This window comes from Achroia grisella, unplaced genomic scaffold, assembly GCF_030625045.1.
Source record: "Achroia grisella isolate CSIRO2021 unplaced genomic scaffold, CSIRO_AGI_Agris_v1 utg516, whole genome shotgun sequence".
NCBI lineage: Eukaryota > Metazoa > Arthropoda > Insecta > Lepidoptera > Pyralidae > Achroia > Achroia grisella.
In genome coordinates this window covers 2,602,899-2,620,657 of record NW_026712909.1, presented here as the reverse complement: position 1 = coordinate 2,620,657, position 17,759 = coordinate 2,602,899, and the positions used below count along the sequence as shown (strand labels likewise).

The following is a 17,759-nucleotide window of genomic DNA, read 5'->3' as shown; positions in this document are numbered from 1 at the left end:
GGAGAGGGGGGTCAACACATTCTACTTGGAGAGCATTAGTCGGAGACGACTTCATTGCACCCAAAATTATGCGCAGACATTTAGCTTGGAGCCTATCAAACTTGGCAATGGCAATTTTGTTGCATGGTTCTAAAAGAAAGCAACCATAATCAAAGTGGCTTCTAATTAAAGCATTATATAGAAGTTTTTGACTATAGGGGTGAGAACCCCATCGAACTCCAGAGAGAGCTTTTATAATATTAATGCTGCTTTCACACTTGTTGGATATGTAGGCAATGTGTTGAAGACCTGTGAGCCTAGAATCTAGGATCATGCCAAGGAATTTTACTTTGTCCTCAATCCTGATATTTTCACCATTGAGTGCAAGTTGGATAGTAGGAATTTACCTCTTGCGAGTAAAAACAACCGCAGAGCATTTTGGAATCGATAAAGACAAACCATGATCTTCTAACCATTGGTTTAGGTACCACAATGCACTGTTCAAACGGGATGTAGAGTCATGTGGGGAATCTGATACTGCAAACAGTACAATATCATCTGCATACTGTAATATTTTACAAAAACATGTGACAGATGTCTCTAGGTCGGAGGTGTATATATTGAAAAGAATTGGACTTAGGACCGATCCTTGGGGTAAGCCTTTCCAAACTAGCCTCGGGGGAAGCAAAATACCATTAACGCGTAGAGAAATTGATCTACACATAAAGAGGTTACAAATGATATGTATTAATCTCGCAGGGATACTCAGCTGTTGCATTTTCTGCCTGAGTACTGGGAGTTGGACATTATCATATGCAGATGAGATGTCAAGAAAGGTACCAATAAGGTGTTCATTTTTTGAGAATGCAAGGCGGACCTCAGTGGTCAAAATGCTTAAATTGTCAATAGTTCCCATTCCCCGTCTAAAACCAAATTGACTGTTTGCTAATAGCCCCTTGGTCTCTATGATCCATTCAAGCCTATTTTTAATTAAATGTTCCGTGATTTTAGCGAGAGTGGAGGATAACGCTATTGGTCTATATGAATCAGAATGTGACGGGTTTTTCCCAGGTTTTAAAATAGGGACTATAATTTGAGTCTTCCAGGATTCAGGAATGATTCCTGTAGTGAAAACAGCATTAATGATATCAAGCAGTTTCTTTTGGGCGAGAACTGAAGATTTTGTGATGAAAGAATAGGGTATGCCATCTATGCCTGGGGAAGAGTCATTAAGATGGTCTAGTGCACAACAAAGTTCATCATACGAAAACGGCTCATCCAATCTATTATTGGAAGTAGAAGAGGGAAGAAAGGATGGGAAATCGTCCTGAGAAGGAACATATGATGGAGCTAATTTGTTGAGTAGGTCTTCCAACCAAGATGCTGAGTCATTGGAGTCCTCATTGGGGCAATTACGTGATTTACGACAGGAGTTGACTTTTTTCCATACCAGCGAAGGGGATGTTCTTGGTGATAATGATCCACAAAAAGTGTACCATCCCATTTTTTTTTCTTTGCTAATAGTCTTTTAGTATGGGCGCTGGTCCTACGGAAGTTGACATAATTATCCATAGTTAGGTTTAGTTTATATTTGTTCTCAGCCTCGTTGCGTTGTTTAACGCTGGCAGTGCATTCTGAGTCCCACCAAGGAGGGGAAGGTATTTTTTTAAGGGAACTGTTTTTAACGGGGATTGAATCATCGGCAGCCGAGAGTAATGCAGAAACGAAATCATTATATTGCTGAATATGGCTACAATCTGGAGGGATGTTGTTTACTTTTTCGTCAAGGAGAGAGGAGAATTTTTGCCAGTTGGCTTTTGTTATTCTATACTTTAGAAGAGGTTGTGGAATTTTGGGATTTGCAATTTGGGAGCTGGAGGAGTTAATTATTGTTATAATAATAGGAGTATGGTCACTTCCAAATGAGTTTGGTAGTACATGCCATAGGAGTTTGTTTACTAAAGATGGGGAAGATAGGGTTAGATCAATGGAACTGGGGTTCTGGGAAGGACCTGCAAGGCGGGTAGGAGTACCATCATTTAGAACGCAAAGGTTAATATCATCCACTAGATCTAGTAGGAATGAAGATGAAGGATCAGTGCAATGTGATCCCCACATTGTGTGCCGGCAATTAAAGTCACCTAGAACCATGAGGGGGGGAGGGATATTGGAAAGGATGTGTTGTAATTCCAGAATAAGTGAATGGTTAGGATGGGGGATATATACAGATACGAAAGATATACCAAGGGTTCTTACAGATACAATCTGAAAGCCTAAGCTGTGGGAAGGGAGAGAGATTTTTGAGTAAGACACGTTTCTAGATATAAGGAGGGCGGAGCCCGCCCACCCATCATCTCTGTCATCCCGTAAGACTGCAAAGCCCGGTATCCTGAATGGAATGCCAGGCTTAAGCCATGTCTCAGAGATAGCAGCAACAGTGGGTTTATGTTTGTTGAGGAGATGGGTAAGGTCTTGTTTTTTATGTCTGATACTCCTAGTATTCCACTGTAGGACCAGCTGGTCCGTTATTAGAGGCTAAAGTGGATAGGAGTTGCTGAATCAAGAAAACGACATTGGACGGTAATGCATCGGAGAATTTAGAAATTATGTTAATTAGGGAACATGTAAGTAGTTCTATTAAATTGTCATTTGGGGTAGCAAGGGGGGTGGTATCAGTATTACGTTCTTGGTGATGTCTAAGGGCAGAGCCATTAGCTTGGGTAGATCTAGGGGTCTGTATGATATTATAGTGGGCTTCGCGGTCATAGGATTTGCCCGGGTTGGGTCTGGGTCTTGGGGACTTGTATATCGTCTTGCGGTAAGATACATTTTTCTGGGGAGTTTTAGAAGGAGAGGAGTGGAGAGACTGTTGATATGTTTGTGTTATGGTTGACTGTGAGAGGTTATAGGCTGGAGCTGATGCCATATCTGCATAAGACCGTTTGGGAGTAGGGAACCTGGCTGATGCTTCCATATGACTAATATTTTCTTCTACCATAATGATCTTAATATTCTTTTGTCTGACATGTTCGGGGCAAGTTGAGTTTGTGGCTTGATGATTTGTACTATCACAAAGGATACAGAATGGCGATTCATCTTTTTGGTCACAGTTGTCTCCAGAATGTTGAGATCCACATTGATAACACCTGGGTTGAGATCTGCACTGTGTGCGAATATGGCCAAAGCGGCAGCAATTACGGCATTGAATAGTTGGGAGATTGTAAGGAAAGACAGGGAGGGAAGTATTAAAACAATATACTTTTTCAGGGAGTACTTGTCCTTCAAATGTTATGACTACTGTTGTGGATGGGATCCAAGAGACGGTATTGTCAGGCTTGCGTGATTTAGTGTTGAGCCTTCTGGCTCTAATTATCTGTCCAGCATAGTCAGGGGATATTAAATTAAATACTAATTCTTCTAAAGACCAGTCTGTGGGAATGTTGCGTATAACACCCATGCGAGAAATCTGGAACTTAGGTATCATTGCAGAATATTTGTTATTTGACAAGATTGGATTGTCAACAAAGTTATTGGCATCAGAGTATGTTTTAAATTCTACTGAGATTTTATTTCTCCCCAATGCTTTTATACCTCCCTCTTTAATACCCACAATATTATTTTTATGGATAAACTGTGCGAATTTAAGGAGACGTATTGAGAAACCAGCAGCTGTGTCTGGTTCCACTCTGGTAATATGTACAGAATAAGGTGCAGAGTCTGTGATTTTATATTTAAATGAGTTATCATTTTCAAAGCCAGGTTTTGTGTATACGGATTGGATGGAATCTGATGGTGAGTTAACTTTCTTACTTTCGTCAGCATTTAGGTCATTCGTTGCTTGTCTTTTTCTTGAGACTAAGGAAGTATCCAGACTCATCTGATCAGATAGATTAGCAGTAGTTCCCCCACCATCAGGGGGATCTTCGTCTGCACCCATCTCCATCATTTTTGTGATGGAGATGGGTCACATGTAGGAAAAATAAATACTTACGCCAACACCAGTAACAAACACAACACAAAACAGGAAAAAAAACACAAAATGTCAAAGTGATCTTAAGTTTAAAATATGTAAATACGGAAACCACGTGTCAATCCAACACCGAACCGGATGACTTTCCTTGCAATAAGTTAGGTCAAGATAATGAAAGTGTAATTGAAGTATGTTATAAATATGAAAGTACCTACGCGTATTTAACTTGCGATGCAACGATTAATATAACTTTTCGAGTTCATGGAGACTATTCATATACTATTGTGTGAATTATTATTAGTAATGAACTTGAAATTCAAATAGACATTTTTTATTACGTTGTCCGCATTTTGGAATTTTGTAAAATAGAATAATCTCGGCAGAAATAACGTAATTTTGATATGGTCACACTGTCATCGCCATTATTTCTCTGTACTTTTTTTGCGATTGCTTTTTGCATTTCGAAATAAAGAATTGAATGATTAAAAATTAATAAATACCTAACAATGAGCGAATTAGTGTGGGGTATCAAAAATGGTGATATAGATCAAGTAAAGGATATTATCGAAAATAAGGTAAACCACTCGCTGTCAATTATATTTCTTGTAAACACGTTACTTGCTATTTGAGGGAAATTACAGTATTGTCGGTAAGAGAAAGCTATGTGTCGACTTTTTACAATCAATATTTCACACTTCATTCTAATTTATTAGTGGCTTTTCCATTAATTTCATATGGATCAACTAACAATGATGTGAATCATCCTGAGACCCGGCTTAAAATAATTAGTAGTTTTAATGTATATAAATAATTTCTAGAATTATCTTGACCTTTATTCCACGTTATAATTATTTAATCAAATTATGAAATTCCTGTTATAGAAAATAGATGTAAATGCCCTCATAGATGGTAGAGTACCACTTCATTATGCTGCTGATTATGGACAAACAACTGTTCTGAATTATTTATTGGACAAAGGTGCTGACCCAAATGTGAGTATATAATAGAGTTTTATCATGAATATAAAATATATAAGAAGAATAACATAAAATACACATGTAAATATTTTTTTGTCACTCCCTCTAATTATTATAAAACATGAAATTGTATTATATCTGAAAAGTAATTTAGTAATGATAGATATAATTAAATATTTAAGTAGAAGAAAGAGAAGTAGAAGAAAAGTATTTAAGTTTGATGAACTACTTTGTGATATCAGATAAAGTTTTGTGTAAAAAAATATTTATATAAAAAAAACATTATGTAAATGTTGTGTATAGTAAAATAACTACTAAAATCACCCATATTATCAAGTCTAATTGTACATATACAAATAAATTCACTTCAGTGGAAATGTTTTCATAATTTTTTTTGTTATATTTCAGATGATAGATAAACATGGCATATCTGTGCTTTTAGCTGCAATTTGGGAGGGCCATACTGACTGTGTGAAAACATTACTTAAAAATGTATGTACATATATTTGCATAACTTTCAAAACTTGTGCCTATTGCTCAACTGAATCATTTTAAATTTGTTTATATAACTTACAGGGTGCATCTAAAAGTGGAAAAACTCCAGATGGTACCCCATACATTGAAGCGGCTGAAAAAGATGAAATCAAGGAACTATTAACATAGAATACATTTTCGAACTATAAAATTTACTACAATATCTAATTTAATTATTCACATTAATATATTGTGAAAGCTGAGCAAGATATTAAGCATAAAATATTTTTAAATGCATTTATTTACATTTTATTGGATTATTTTTATATGCTCAACATATGGAGTTGTAGATACATATGTGTTTTGATTATGCGTCCAGTTAGGATTAGTTTCTATATTCAAGGCCTATTTATATCAGTTTAGGGAAACTTGCGTGGTTCTATTGTCATCATAAATATTTTACATGACAATGGCATATAACAGTTGTGAGGTTTCCAAAGGGCCTTATACTCTAAATTAAGCTAATTAATAATTTATGTTAAGATGTATCTTCAAAGAGATAAGATGTAATTTTTGCTAAAATAAAACAAAACTGATGTAAGAATTTGGCTTCTAATTTCATTTTTATTTTAAAACTGTCAGATATGGGAGATATTGTTAAATATATTGCAATATATCAATATTTGACTATATTGGTAAGAAAAATTTATCTCAGTATATTACTCATATGGCTGCTAAAATTGATTGTTTATAATGTATTTTTGACACTGACATATTTTTAATATAATAGCTTTGATCCAACATATTTAGTAATAAATACCCATTCTCTTGCATAATAACATACTTAACAATAAAAAAAATAAAAGTGCAAAATGTAAACACAACTCATACAAATAATATAACTATAGAAACATTAACAGGATAATAAATTCATTTTTCAAATTACAATTAGTTTTTCATCACAATAGAAAGACAAAATAATTTAAAATATATTGGTTTATACTTATATAATGACTATGTTATTAATATCACAATTCTTAACTCTATAAAGAAAATCATCACCAATTTCATAGCATAAAAGGACTTGTTGAAAAAATAACATGTAATTAATCAGTGATCATCTGCAACACCAAACAAAATGAAATTGAAAATGATTAAAGCTAAGAAACCTTTATAAAATTTTCATGGTGCCTCACTTTCTTCTGCAAAGGTAATTTGTACCAACTACTAATAGTAATTATATTTAGTATTAGTAGTTGGTACAATTTCTAAAAAAATAGTAATTTCTATAATTCACCATTTCCTGGGTATTTTCTATACTTTTTTCCTGATGGTGGACAGTAGCAAGCATTCTTTTGTGCATCCAAATATGACTTGCAGCCAAGTGTTAATGTTCCCGTAAATAATAGTTTAGCAGCTCCTTTACAACCTATAAAACAAATGTATGCAACAATGAAATAATACATGATAATTGTTTACCCATTACTGATTATTATATATGATATTTACATTATTCTCTAAGCAAGCAACCTTAGCAGAGGGCTAACAATGAAGTTGAATATCAGTAGTACTCTAAAATAATTATATGTAATGCTGTAAATTAATTACCTTTTGATAATGTATCGCCTGCTATATTAACAGATTTATATGTGTCACAATAATTATATAGACACCTCTTGAACTCTAAGTCACATACTTCTTTGCCACTATTACAAGTGTCATAACAAATATCATGGGCATCACAACATTTGGTCATCAGTTCTAGTGGTAAATATTCTGTTGATATTTCAAAGCCTAAGGAACCACATCCATCAGATTTAGGTAAATGGTTCTTGTTACGCACTGGTTTCCCACCTAAAATGTAATAATATATTGTTACAACATATTTTTTGGACATTTTTAAAATATCGGCAAAAATTATTTTAACCGCAGATAATATGTACTACAAAATATATCTAAATATTTTATTTATTAATTTTGTTTAACAATTTCTTCATGCACAGATAGTAGCCCCATTTTAGCAGCAACATAGACTGTTTTCCATGCAGGCAGCTATAAAACGGCTAATTAATTAAGAAATTTTAGTAGCTTAGCATAATTGTATTGTGCTGTATCTTGGATACAATTTGTTGTGTTGATAATGTAATACAAACTAACAGTATAAAGAAGGGAGGTATATATTTCATTTTAAAACGAATAGTATAATGGATTAGTTTAGCTGAGAACGAATTAAAAAAATTACAAACCTTCAGCACAAGAATATATGCAATCTTCTTCCACAGCCGCGTCAAATACCTCATGTAATGACCGGAACTTTTCTGCCACAGTTATTACATTTTCGAGCATATTACCAAATACAGATTCCGCAGATAATACTGCATCTTTTAAATTTCGTAACATATTTGAGCCTACTCCAGTATAAGCATAAGCAACAAACGTTAAAACGTATATAAATATTTTTCTGTACGGAATCTCCATAATACACTAGGACAAATAATAAAAATTTACACAAATTGATACATTTATTTCTTCAAATGACCAATAAATTGAGAACACGTAACTATTTGTTTAAACTACATTACTCAGTCTAAAGTTTAATAGAATGTATTTTTAGTTTTCAATTAAATTTCTAAATTGAGATTTCAAACAACTACCAACATAATTGTGTTAAAGAACACAGACTATTAGAGCAGGTTAGACTACAGAGTACTGACTGACTATTACTGTTTCCTTAGAGAACTCAAAATTTTAACACGAGGATAAAATGACTATTCTTCCAAAAATAAATACTTTATAGAAGGCAACACTAGTCTTTTCTACATCCGGCGGTAGCCATTTTGTTAAAAAAAAATTCTTTTCCGTTTTGTTGTCGTGAATATGACGGGCTTTAGTAATAAGGTGAGGAGAAAAATCAAAATTATAATATAATTTAGTAAAATCTACCATAATAAATTTATTCAATAAAACAATCTCTTGTTACTTTATTGTTGTATCATAGTTGACATAAAAATTTCAATGCGAGTTACTGTAACACAGCCACAACACGTGCTTAATTTTATGTTAACAATAGAAATAATGAAAATAAAATCAAAATAAATTTGTTATCGTAGTTTCTAAATTTTGTTGAAGGCGAAGTAAGTCTAATTCATTTATTTTTTTTATTTGTGATTTGTGAAGCACTTATATTTTAGGTTATGCGGTACGTAATTATTTAATACGTCAACCGATTCACTGATAGAATTTACTGTTTTCAGGCCATAGTTATCGATGGCCGTGGCCATCTACTCGGGCGACTGTCCGCAGTAATCGCCAAGGTTCTCTTGGAAGGAAACAAAGTAGTTGTTGTGCGTTGCGAACAACTTAACATCTCTGGGAACTTCTTCAGGTTGGTTATGTCAATTCTTTTCGTACGGCGTGGTTGTGACTGAAGGCACTTTCAAGATGAACGAGTTTTCTGTACTTAATTTCTATAAAGGTAACTTATTTGCCTTGGTCATAATTCTTTTTAAAAGTACTATTCTTATAATAAAATGATGTTATTCTAAGGGTAATTTGCGACTGAATTTTTTCATGTTGCTACATAAATACTCTGATCCATTCAACAAGATTGTTGAGAATAATTCTGCTAATGATTCAATCTTAATAAATATAATATTTAATATTTCAGGAACAAATTGAAGTTTATGTCATTTCTGCGCAAGCGATGCAATGTTAATCCAGCTCGTGGCCCATTCCACTTCAGAGCCCCGTCCAAGATTCTTTGGAAAACTGTCAGGGGTATGTTGGATAAAATTATACATATACATTAAAAAATTTTAATTAAAAGTAACAAAGAAGGTAGACTATGAAGATTTTCTATATAGGTAGATATATATATATATTTCCTTAATATCCGTATTTTGCAGTCGGCTCACCAAGCCTTTAGGAGATTTGTATGGGAATCTTTTGAATTGCACCATTATTTATAAAAGATAAATTATTGTTCATCCTGCTCTCTCTAGTTTTATTGACTGTTATTTGTTTCTAGATATTAAAAATTTTAATAATTATTTTACTTTTGTATGAATAGTCATAAAGCTAATAATAATATTGTTATTTTATTCTGTTTCTGGTTTTACTGGTGATTATTTTATTTTATACCTACATTAGATGATGTTTATGATCAAACACTTTATATGAAGTAACATTTTTATGAGCATTTTACATATATGCTAATTCTAGTAAGTACTAATGATGATCATGTTACTTTAATAGGTATGATCCCACACAAGACTGAGCGTGGGAAGGATGCACTCAGAAGGCTTCGTACATATGATGGGTGCCCTCCTCCTTATGACAACCGCAGGCGAGTGGTTGTACCTGCAGCACTCCGTGTCTTCTGCTTGAAGCCTGGTCGCAAGGTACAATATTCTTTTTAACAGATTTCCTCTTACATTGACAATTTATGTATATTTTGTCACTATGGGCTAACTGACCCGACCTCATGTTCATCTTATCCTCCGACGGTGACCAGTGTAAACCGTTAGCACAGGTATGTGCACCATTCCATTATTATCAGAAAATAATCTATATTGTCAATGTCAGATATATAATAACAGTGTTAGGTTTTGTATAAATAGTACCAGGATATTTTTTTGTGAGTTTGGTTTAAGAAAGCAAGTATATCATGTTGCATACAATTAAAAATAAAGTATTGCAAACTGACAGTTAACTGTGTGTAGTGTCATTATTATTACATCTGTGAAGTAAATGTTACTCTTCAAATTTATTTCTGAAATAAGAGCAGCAGAGACAGGTTTAGAGGGTGACATACTACTTATAAAGAGATATAGAAACTGCAACTATTTTCTATGAACAAAAGATTTTTAAGTTAAATCTTTAAGCATGTATTATGAATGTTGTTTTCAATAATTTGAATTATTTTTTAAAGAAATGTTATGTTTTTAGGCAATCTTGATATTACATCCTGAAATTTTATTCAATATCTACAAAAGTTAATTTTAAAATAGACAAGGATAACAAAAATATTCTTCCTGAGAAGAGATATGGTAAAAGGCAATTGTACTCTTTTTTTATTTTTCCTATCCTAATTAATAGTTTTCTATAGTATATACTTATTGTCAATTTTTTTAAACCCAAATTTTTTACTCCTTTTGTAAATTTTATTTATGGATGTAAAATACATTACCAATGATGTTTACGGGTAATTTGCGACTGAAGTGAATCAATGTTGTGACATTATTTTTGTACTGAGCTGTTTTGTATAAGAATAAATATTTATATAAAATTAATTGTTGATATTTAAATTAGAAACCATTGTCCACAGTACTGTCACGTTGGCCGTCTGTCCCATGAGGTTGGCTGGAAGTACCGCGACGTCGTACGCAAACTTGAAGATAAGAGGAAGTTCAATGCTGTCCACAGGGTTGCATATGAAAAGAAACTTAAGGTTTTATATTATTTTTATAAATTACTTGAAAGAATCTGTGAATTGTTTTTGAAAACATGAGTATGATATGTTTAATGTACAGTATAGCAGAGTTAACACCATCTAGGAAAGCATTTTTCCAAATGATAAATTGCCCTTTTATCTTCATTTTTTGCCCATAGGTATTTGTTAATTTGTCAAATAGTTGAAAATTTCTGTATGAACTATTAAATACTCACATACTTTCAAAGAAAAATTGCAACTATTAGAAATTATTGTTGTAATTTTGCTTCAAAATAACTAAAATTAGTCCTCTTTTTCTATTTCCATTAAAAAATTTGTTAATTCCGGTTCACTTTGAAACAATAAACAATAAGTTTAGTTTAAAATATTCAAGATTTCATATATTATTAAGTTTCATATGTTTTAGGCCGTTATAAATTTTATATGATGATTAATTACCTACATTATTTGATGCTTATGAAAAAAATATTATCCTGATGCAAAAAATATGTTCTCGTGTAATGAGCATTAAAGTTCGTTCAGTATTGCATTCTAGATTTTTGTTACAGAAAATCACCAGGGAGGCAGGCGAGAAGGTTGCAAAGGCTACAGCGCCATTCACAACACTCATCCAATCCTATGGTTACAACTAAAATTAAGAGAATTATATAAAAATAAACCTTTGGTTGCCCAAAACACCTGTATTTTTTACCAACCTTTACCTTTAGCGCTTTACATAATGCCAAATAAATAATTATCATAAGATTCGTGGCCTAGTGCTATGCTTATAGACCACTAAGATCATAATTTTGTTTCTGGCCGGTACCAATGTATCACTTAACTTAAGTACTCTCAGATTATGAAAACATCGACAACAAACCAAATTAATCCAATAGACAAGTGACATTTGTGGGCAACTAATAAATCGTAGAGAATACAATCGTCAGGTGTTATGTTCGCCACGACAACACTGCACAATACTCAACTGCCTCGGGCCTCATCTTTAATTAGTATAAGACAAATTCGCCGGTGATGCCTGTACCGCTTAGGTTATGCAACATATTTGTAAGTGATTTTCAGAAACGGTGCATCAAAAGGATGGTTTATATATATAATATATGCATATTCAAAGATTTTAAATGCACCCGTGCTATACCGCGGCGGGTCGCTACTATTTTTTATTATTCGTCATTTAGTTTCTTAATTTTGATACATTGTCTCACGGAACGCTGGACCGATCCTCATATAAGTATTTATTTTATAATAGATGAATATAGAACTATATACCTGCTAGGACTAACAGTATACACTGATGGACAACCAGTGAAATCATCTTCTAGGTAGTATGAAGTCAGGTCAGCACGCCGCTTTTCATGGTCATTATGTAGGAGAGTCGGTGTCATCGGCCTTACAATAGCTATTCTAGCTGCCATTCGAGCACACTCGTGGAGCGAACCGCTAGTTTAACTTGGTAAGTCCACCGAATGGGCTATCTTCAACGAAGTCTCGTACTGTCAGCCCTACTTTGTATGACACATTTCTTTTTCTACGTTACATACGACTGAAGAAGGTAAGGATACATGATTTGGTTATTGGAGGATAGAAAAGCGCAGCGGCGCGGCGGCAGCAAGGCGCATTCATCAGAAATTAACCATGATGGTTTCAAATGACCATTGCATGGAGGTGACCCTAACAAAGAGCACTGCTAAAAATGGGTCCTAAATAAAGATGATTTTTAATAATGGTACTAACAATCATCTTCCTCAACTATTCGTGTAAATAATCAACGATATCAATTTCATTCTCTGGCAGGCACTTCTTGTAACTAAATTTTAAATTTATTTATATTTATTTATACATCGAGAATAATAATATATTATAGATTTACATTTACATGTTTACAATATAATACAATTTTTATATATTTCTATTATCTGTAGTCCCCAAACTAGGTCAGGCCTGTATCTTGGGGGCTGGGAGCGCGGATACCAAAAAATATGCAGTATATGTACACTTTAATTGACTATTTTACAATTAGGTTAATTATTTTGTGGTGAATTATTTTACAATTATATATACATGCAATAAATACCAGAACGTGTTTCCCAATATCTAATTAATGTGTGTGTTGTGTGTATGTGCGTGAGTATATTACTTACAGGAGAAAAAAAAAGAAGGGAAAATAATGATAATAAGAATAAAATATATATATAAAATAAAGTTCATTACCGTAAATACCCGCAAATCCTTTCACCCTTTTTAACTCTTAACAATGTTTTCTGTATCGTCATAGTTTAGACTTTGTAACCAGGCCTTGACATGTCTATTAGCCTGAGAGATTGTGTGATTCTGAATTTGGCAAAATTTTAAAATTTTGTTGTAAATGAAAGGATGAAGAAAGCTTGGTAGGCGACTTGCGAATGTGGTTTTTATGCAAGGAACATGAACCTTATATAGTCTCTTACTTAGTAGTTCTCGATGTTCAGGTTGACATGTGTACTTTCTGTGACATATCTTGAATACTTGGAAAATATACAGCTGTCGTACAGTTAAAACTGAGGATCGTTTATACAGTTCATTTGTGGGATGACGAGCTGGTTTCCCATACATTACCTTAAGCACAGCTCTTTGGGCTCTTTCCAGGAGAAGCATGTGTGACTTTGCAGCACCACCCCACACCTTGATACAGTACTGCAATGCAGATTGGCACATCGCGAAGTATATCATTTTGAGAACTTCTTTATTGGCACTGTTACGTATCAGTTTGAAAACGTATATTAGCTTCCGGACCCTTGCTGCCAGTTTAGTAATGTGAGGTTTGAACGACAAGCTCGGATCTATCAGCACACCTAGATATTTAATTGTTTCAGCTGATTCCTTGACTTTACAATTACAATTAATTGGAATACCTATTGAAGTTGCGTTTGAGCCTGGACATAGCGTGGTGTGAACTTTAATAATGTCGAGTGTGGTAGGTCTTGATGCCCTAGTTTTGTAAAAGGCAACATATTTAGACTTACTGGTATTTAAGGACAATAAATGCGAGTCCAGCCAACGAGACACTTCTACGAGTCCGCTTTCAGCTAGCTGCATAACACTTCTCCAGTTTGAGCCATTAAATAATACGACTGTATCATCCGCATAGCAAGCTATATCAGCGTTAGGTATCTGTAGATTCAAGATATCATTCATGTAGATAGTGAATAGACATGGGCCTAAGATACTTCCCTGTGGAACTCCTTGACGTACTGTAATATAATCGCTTTTTAAATGTCCTACTTGGACACATTGTTTCCTATCGAAAAGGTAGCTGCGAAACCAGTTCCATGCTATTCCTCTTATTCCAGCGCTTTCCAGCTTTTTCAGTAAAATCGGAATGGCCACAGTGTCGAAAGCTTTGGCAAGATCCAGAAAGACACCGATACATTTTTTGCCCTTATCTAAAAAATCAGCGACCTTATCCGTCAGCGAAAGTAGAGCATCCTCTGTAGACTTGTCTTTCCTAAACCCATATTATCTTTGAGAGACAAAATTACATTTATCGAGATAATTTATGAGACGTTTCTTCATTACTTTTTCTAGCAATTTCGAGAAAATACTGAGAAGTGATATTGGTCGGTAGTTATCGGGGCTATTTTTAGGACCATTCTTATGAATAGGAGTGACAACAGCTGTTTTCCATTTCTCTGGGTAAATACCCACCGATAAACTTAGATTTATAATGTGTGTTAATGGTTCCAAAATAATATCTCTGATATGTTTTGCAAATAGAGGCTTGCAATTATCAAAACCCGGGGCACTATAATCCTTTAATTCTTGGATATATTTGGAAACCTCATAAACATCAGGTGGAAACAGAAACATAGCACCTTGGTGTGATAGTGGTTTATCAAATTTAGAGACTATTTCGTCCTCAGTAATAATAATATTCATCTTCTTTAGTACATTGTCAGTCAATGCCTTTCCTATTGTAGTAAAGTATTGATTGCACAGATTCAATGAGTCGCGAGTATTATTCGTGATTCCTGCCAGTTCCGAACCATCCATTTTTTTATTTGGAATCTCGCAAATGGTTTTTATACACTGCCATAATTTTTTTGGGATTTTGTTGTGTTTGCAAAGGACTTTATTTTCATACTCAGTTTTAACATTAGAGTCACGTGGGGCAAGTGTGCGCACTTAAGGTTTGAAGTATCATATAATAAAATATTTGAAGTTAACTAGAACAAAACAAGGTTTATTACATAAAATATTTAATAATCAACAACTTAAACGCAAAATAAATAATTATCATTTACACAAATTCTTTGGAAATCAACAAAATCAAAACTGTTTAAATGCGCACACTTACCCAAGTATAGGGGTAAGTGTGCGCAGTAGTGCGGGTAAGTGTACGCAACATGTAACATACAGTAAATAGAGTCAGACTCATATGATAAACCAGAAAATAGACATCCTCAACCTAATATAATAATAATACATCAGTTCAAATAATTCCTTTTCAAAGTTATTGCATTGTTCATGCCACCAGCTCTTACAGATGCTGTATTGGATCCAGTCTTCATTCGGTGGAAATATGTATTTTTCTCCACACAGTGGGCAAAATAATTCCTGCTCATCATTTTATTTATTTTCAGATCAAGTCGTATCTTCTTTTTTGGCAATTTATTCTTCCTCTTGTTTTTTGTTTTTCCAATTCTACTTTATAAGGACTTACAGTATCAATGATTGACTTTTTGCCTTTCTTTCGCCAATTTTGAATCACAGTCATTCATCCAAGAAATGCCTAAGGCCAACTTCGGTATTTCTTGGATGGATGACAGTCGTACATATTCATTCCTATAGTCGTATTTTTAATTAGACGAAGCTAGCTGACAGTAGCTAATGTCACATTGTAAAATAATGTTGCCATATTTAAAGTAATAGTGATGCGTTCAGTTCTCAGTTAGATGAATGAACAATGAGCGTGAATAGTTAATCATTACAAACTACAAAAGAAAATTGTATAAAAGTGCTCTGATATAAGTTACTAGTAACTACAATCAGTTTTTTAACGGCTTATTACAAAGCGCGCGGCTACTAGTGCCAACACAAATCAACGTCGCGAGCGTCTGTCGCCATTTTGTTCGTAATTCGGCTTCTAACCTCTGGTCTGAGAGCACCAATGTTTATTTTTGCGCTCACGCTGTTTTGTTAAGTTTTTCCTCATGTTGTGTTTGTGGTAATTGTTGGGTATATTGTATATTTACTATATTGTTTCATACAAACAATATGGATCCTCAACCAAGCACGTCAAGCCAAAGCTTGTCTCCAAGAAAGACGTTACCGAAAAACTTATGATACAAAACGTCTACAAATACGTATTTGAGAAAGCTGCTTCACTATTGCCTATTGAGGCTCCCAAAAAAACAAATGTATTTCGAAAACAGCTGACATTTTGGGAATTGGTGTGACCTCAGTCTACAATGTATTAAAATAATACAAAGTGAACAATTTAAGTCTCCGCAGAAACGTGGAGCGAAACACTGTTTCAAAGATAAATTATTATCAATTTTTAGACAGATTTATAATTAATGTCACTGAAAGCGACAATGATTTTTTTATCTGATGATGAATAAAAACAAATTTTGTAATAAGCGCAGTTTTTTATTTTTATTACCTAACTATATTATGTTATATATTGTTATATTTTGTACATCTATAGTTTCAATTACATTATGAATTGTAATTAGGACAGTCTTAAAAGTTTCCACGCAATTTTTTCTTTACGTTTAAAATACTCGGTATTCAGTATAGGTAGATACAATAGGAACATAATCGTCGTAAACTCGTTGGTATGTATAAAGCACGGCTAAAATTCAAACCCCGTACCCGATATCGGCAGTTCGGCACACTAACTATTCACTAGACAATCGAGGCAATTCCATTAATTCAGGAGTTTTGTCAATGATTCACTTTGTCACAACACTATTTTTATTTCATCAAATACTGACAACACAGTAAACGTCAGTTGACTTCGTCTAATTAAAAATATGACTATAGACACTCATTATTGCGGGTGCCACACTGTCGTTTGCTACCAATTTCCGAAATTAATCTTTTAACAGCTTCTAGCTGTTCCTCTGTGACAACACTTCTATCCGGCATTTCTTTTATAATCGAGGTATTTTTTATGTATAATTAAACTCTGAAATAACAAATTGCATCATAAATACAAAGCCAAAGCGGAGCGGGGTAAGTATTCGCATGCGCACACTTACCCGACATTCGTATGCGCACACTTACCCCAAACCATCAAAATAAAATTTAACCAGAACTGAGCAATATTACGTAATCGTCATCACCAAAAGATTAAACACGGCTTATATTACATAAAATGTACTGTTCGATGGTATAAAGCATGATTTCAAAATATAAATATATTACAAAGGAATGAGTCTCTCATTTAAGACAAAAATCGCAATATTTCAAGCAAAAAACAATACTCACTTACGGAAACAAAATGGTTCACCGGCGGACAGTGAAAAAGTTGCACTAAGTATAGCCTTTTGTGCGCTAATGAGGAGGGGTGTTATCAGTTCGTACCTATAAACCGTTTTTGAAATACTTCGAGTGCGTACACTTACCCGCTGCGCACACTTGCCCCACGTGACTCTATATAGTAAGTTGTTGCAAAAATTTCTATAGCGTTTATAAGTTAAATTCAAAACAGAGTCATTAGGGTTCCTTTTTAGACGATTGTGTAGCTGATCTCGGTGTCGCATGCATGTTATAAGTCCAGGGGTGATCCATGGCTTAAGATTATATTTAGTACGACTTATCTTAATACACAGAAGTGTATGCAAATTAATAGTGTTCAATAATATTATGAAATATGTTCACAGACTCATTAACATCATTTGTTTCTGGTACCCGTGCCCAATCTGCA

General features: G+C 33.9%; 4 protein-coding genes across 4 annotated transcripts; 2 read left to right on the top strand and 2 right to left on the bottom strand.

Annotated features, from left to right (window-relative positions):
- Positions 1–2,473: 2,473 nt before the first annotated feature.
- On the bottom strand, positions 2,474–3,925 carry LOC131847120 (uncharacterized). The gene has a single exon (XM_059196586.1). The coding sequence runs from the start codon at positions 3,923–3,925 to the stop codon at positions 2,474–2,476; it is 1,452 nt and encodes a 483-aa protein (XP_059052569.1).
- A 422-nt stretch (positions 3,926–4,347) lies between these two features.
- On the top strand, positions 4,348–5,979 carry LOC131847149 (myotrophin-like). The gene is made up of 4 exons (XM_059196623.1): positions 4,348–4,524; positions 4,831–4,941; positions 5,335–5,418; positions 5,503–5,979. The coding sequence occupies exons 1-4, from the start codon at positions 4,456–4,458 to the stop codon at positions 5,587–5,589; spliced, it is 351 nt and encodes a 116-aa protein (XP_059052606.1). The 5' UTR covers positions 4,348–4,455; the 3' UTR covers positions 5,590–5,979.
- A 155-nt stretch (positions 5,980–6,134) lies between these two features.
- On the bottom strand, positions 6,135–8,095 carry LOC131847147 (group XIIA secretory phospholipase A2). The gene is made up of 3 exons (XM_059196621.1): positions 7,647–8,095; positions 7,009–7,254; positions 6,135–6,829 (listed from the first exon to the last, which is right to left on the bottom strand). Exons 1-3 carry the CDS (start codon positions 7,876–7,878, stop codon positions 6,687–6,689), a joined length of 621 nt encoding a protein of 206 aa, XP_059052604.1. The 5' UTR covers positions 7,879–8,095; the 3' UTR covers positions 6,135–6,686.
- A 93-nt stretch (positions 8,096–8,188) lies between these two features.
- Positions 8,189–11,527, top strand: LOC131847148 (large ribosomal subunit protein uL13). Its single transcript, XM_059196622.1, has 6 exons — positions 8,189–8,298; positions 8,655–8,785; positions 9,068–9,177; positions 9,655–9,800; positions 10,727–10,849; positions 11,401–11,527. Exons 1-6 carry the CDS (start codon positions 8,278–8,280, stop codon positions 11,482–11,484), a joined length of 615 nt encoding a protein of 204 aa, XP_059052605.1. The 5' UTR covers positions 8,189–8,277; the 3' UTR covers positions 11,485–11,527.
- The last annotated feature ends 6,232 nt before the right edge of the window (positions 11,528–17,759 follow it).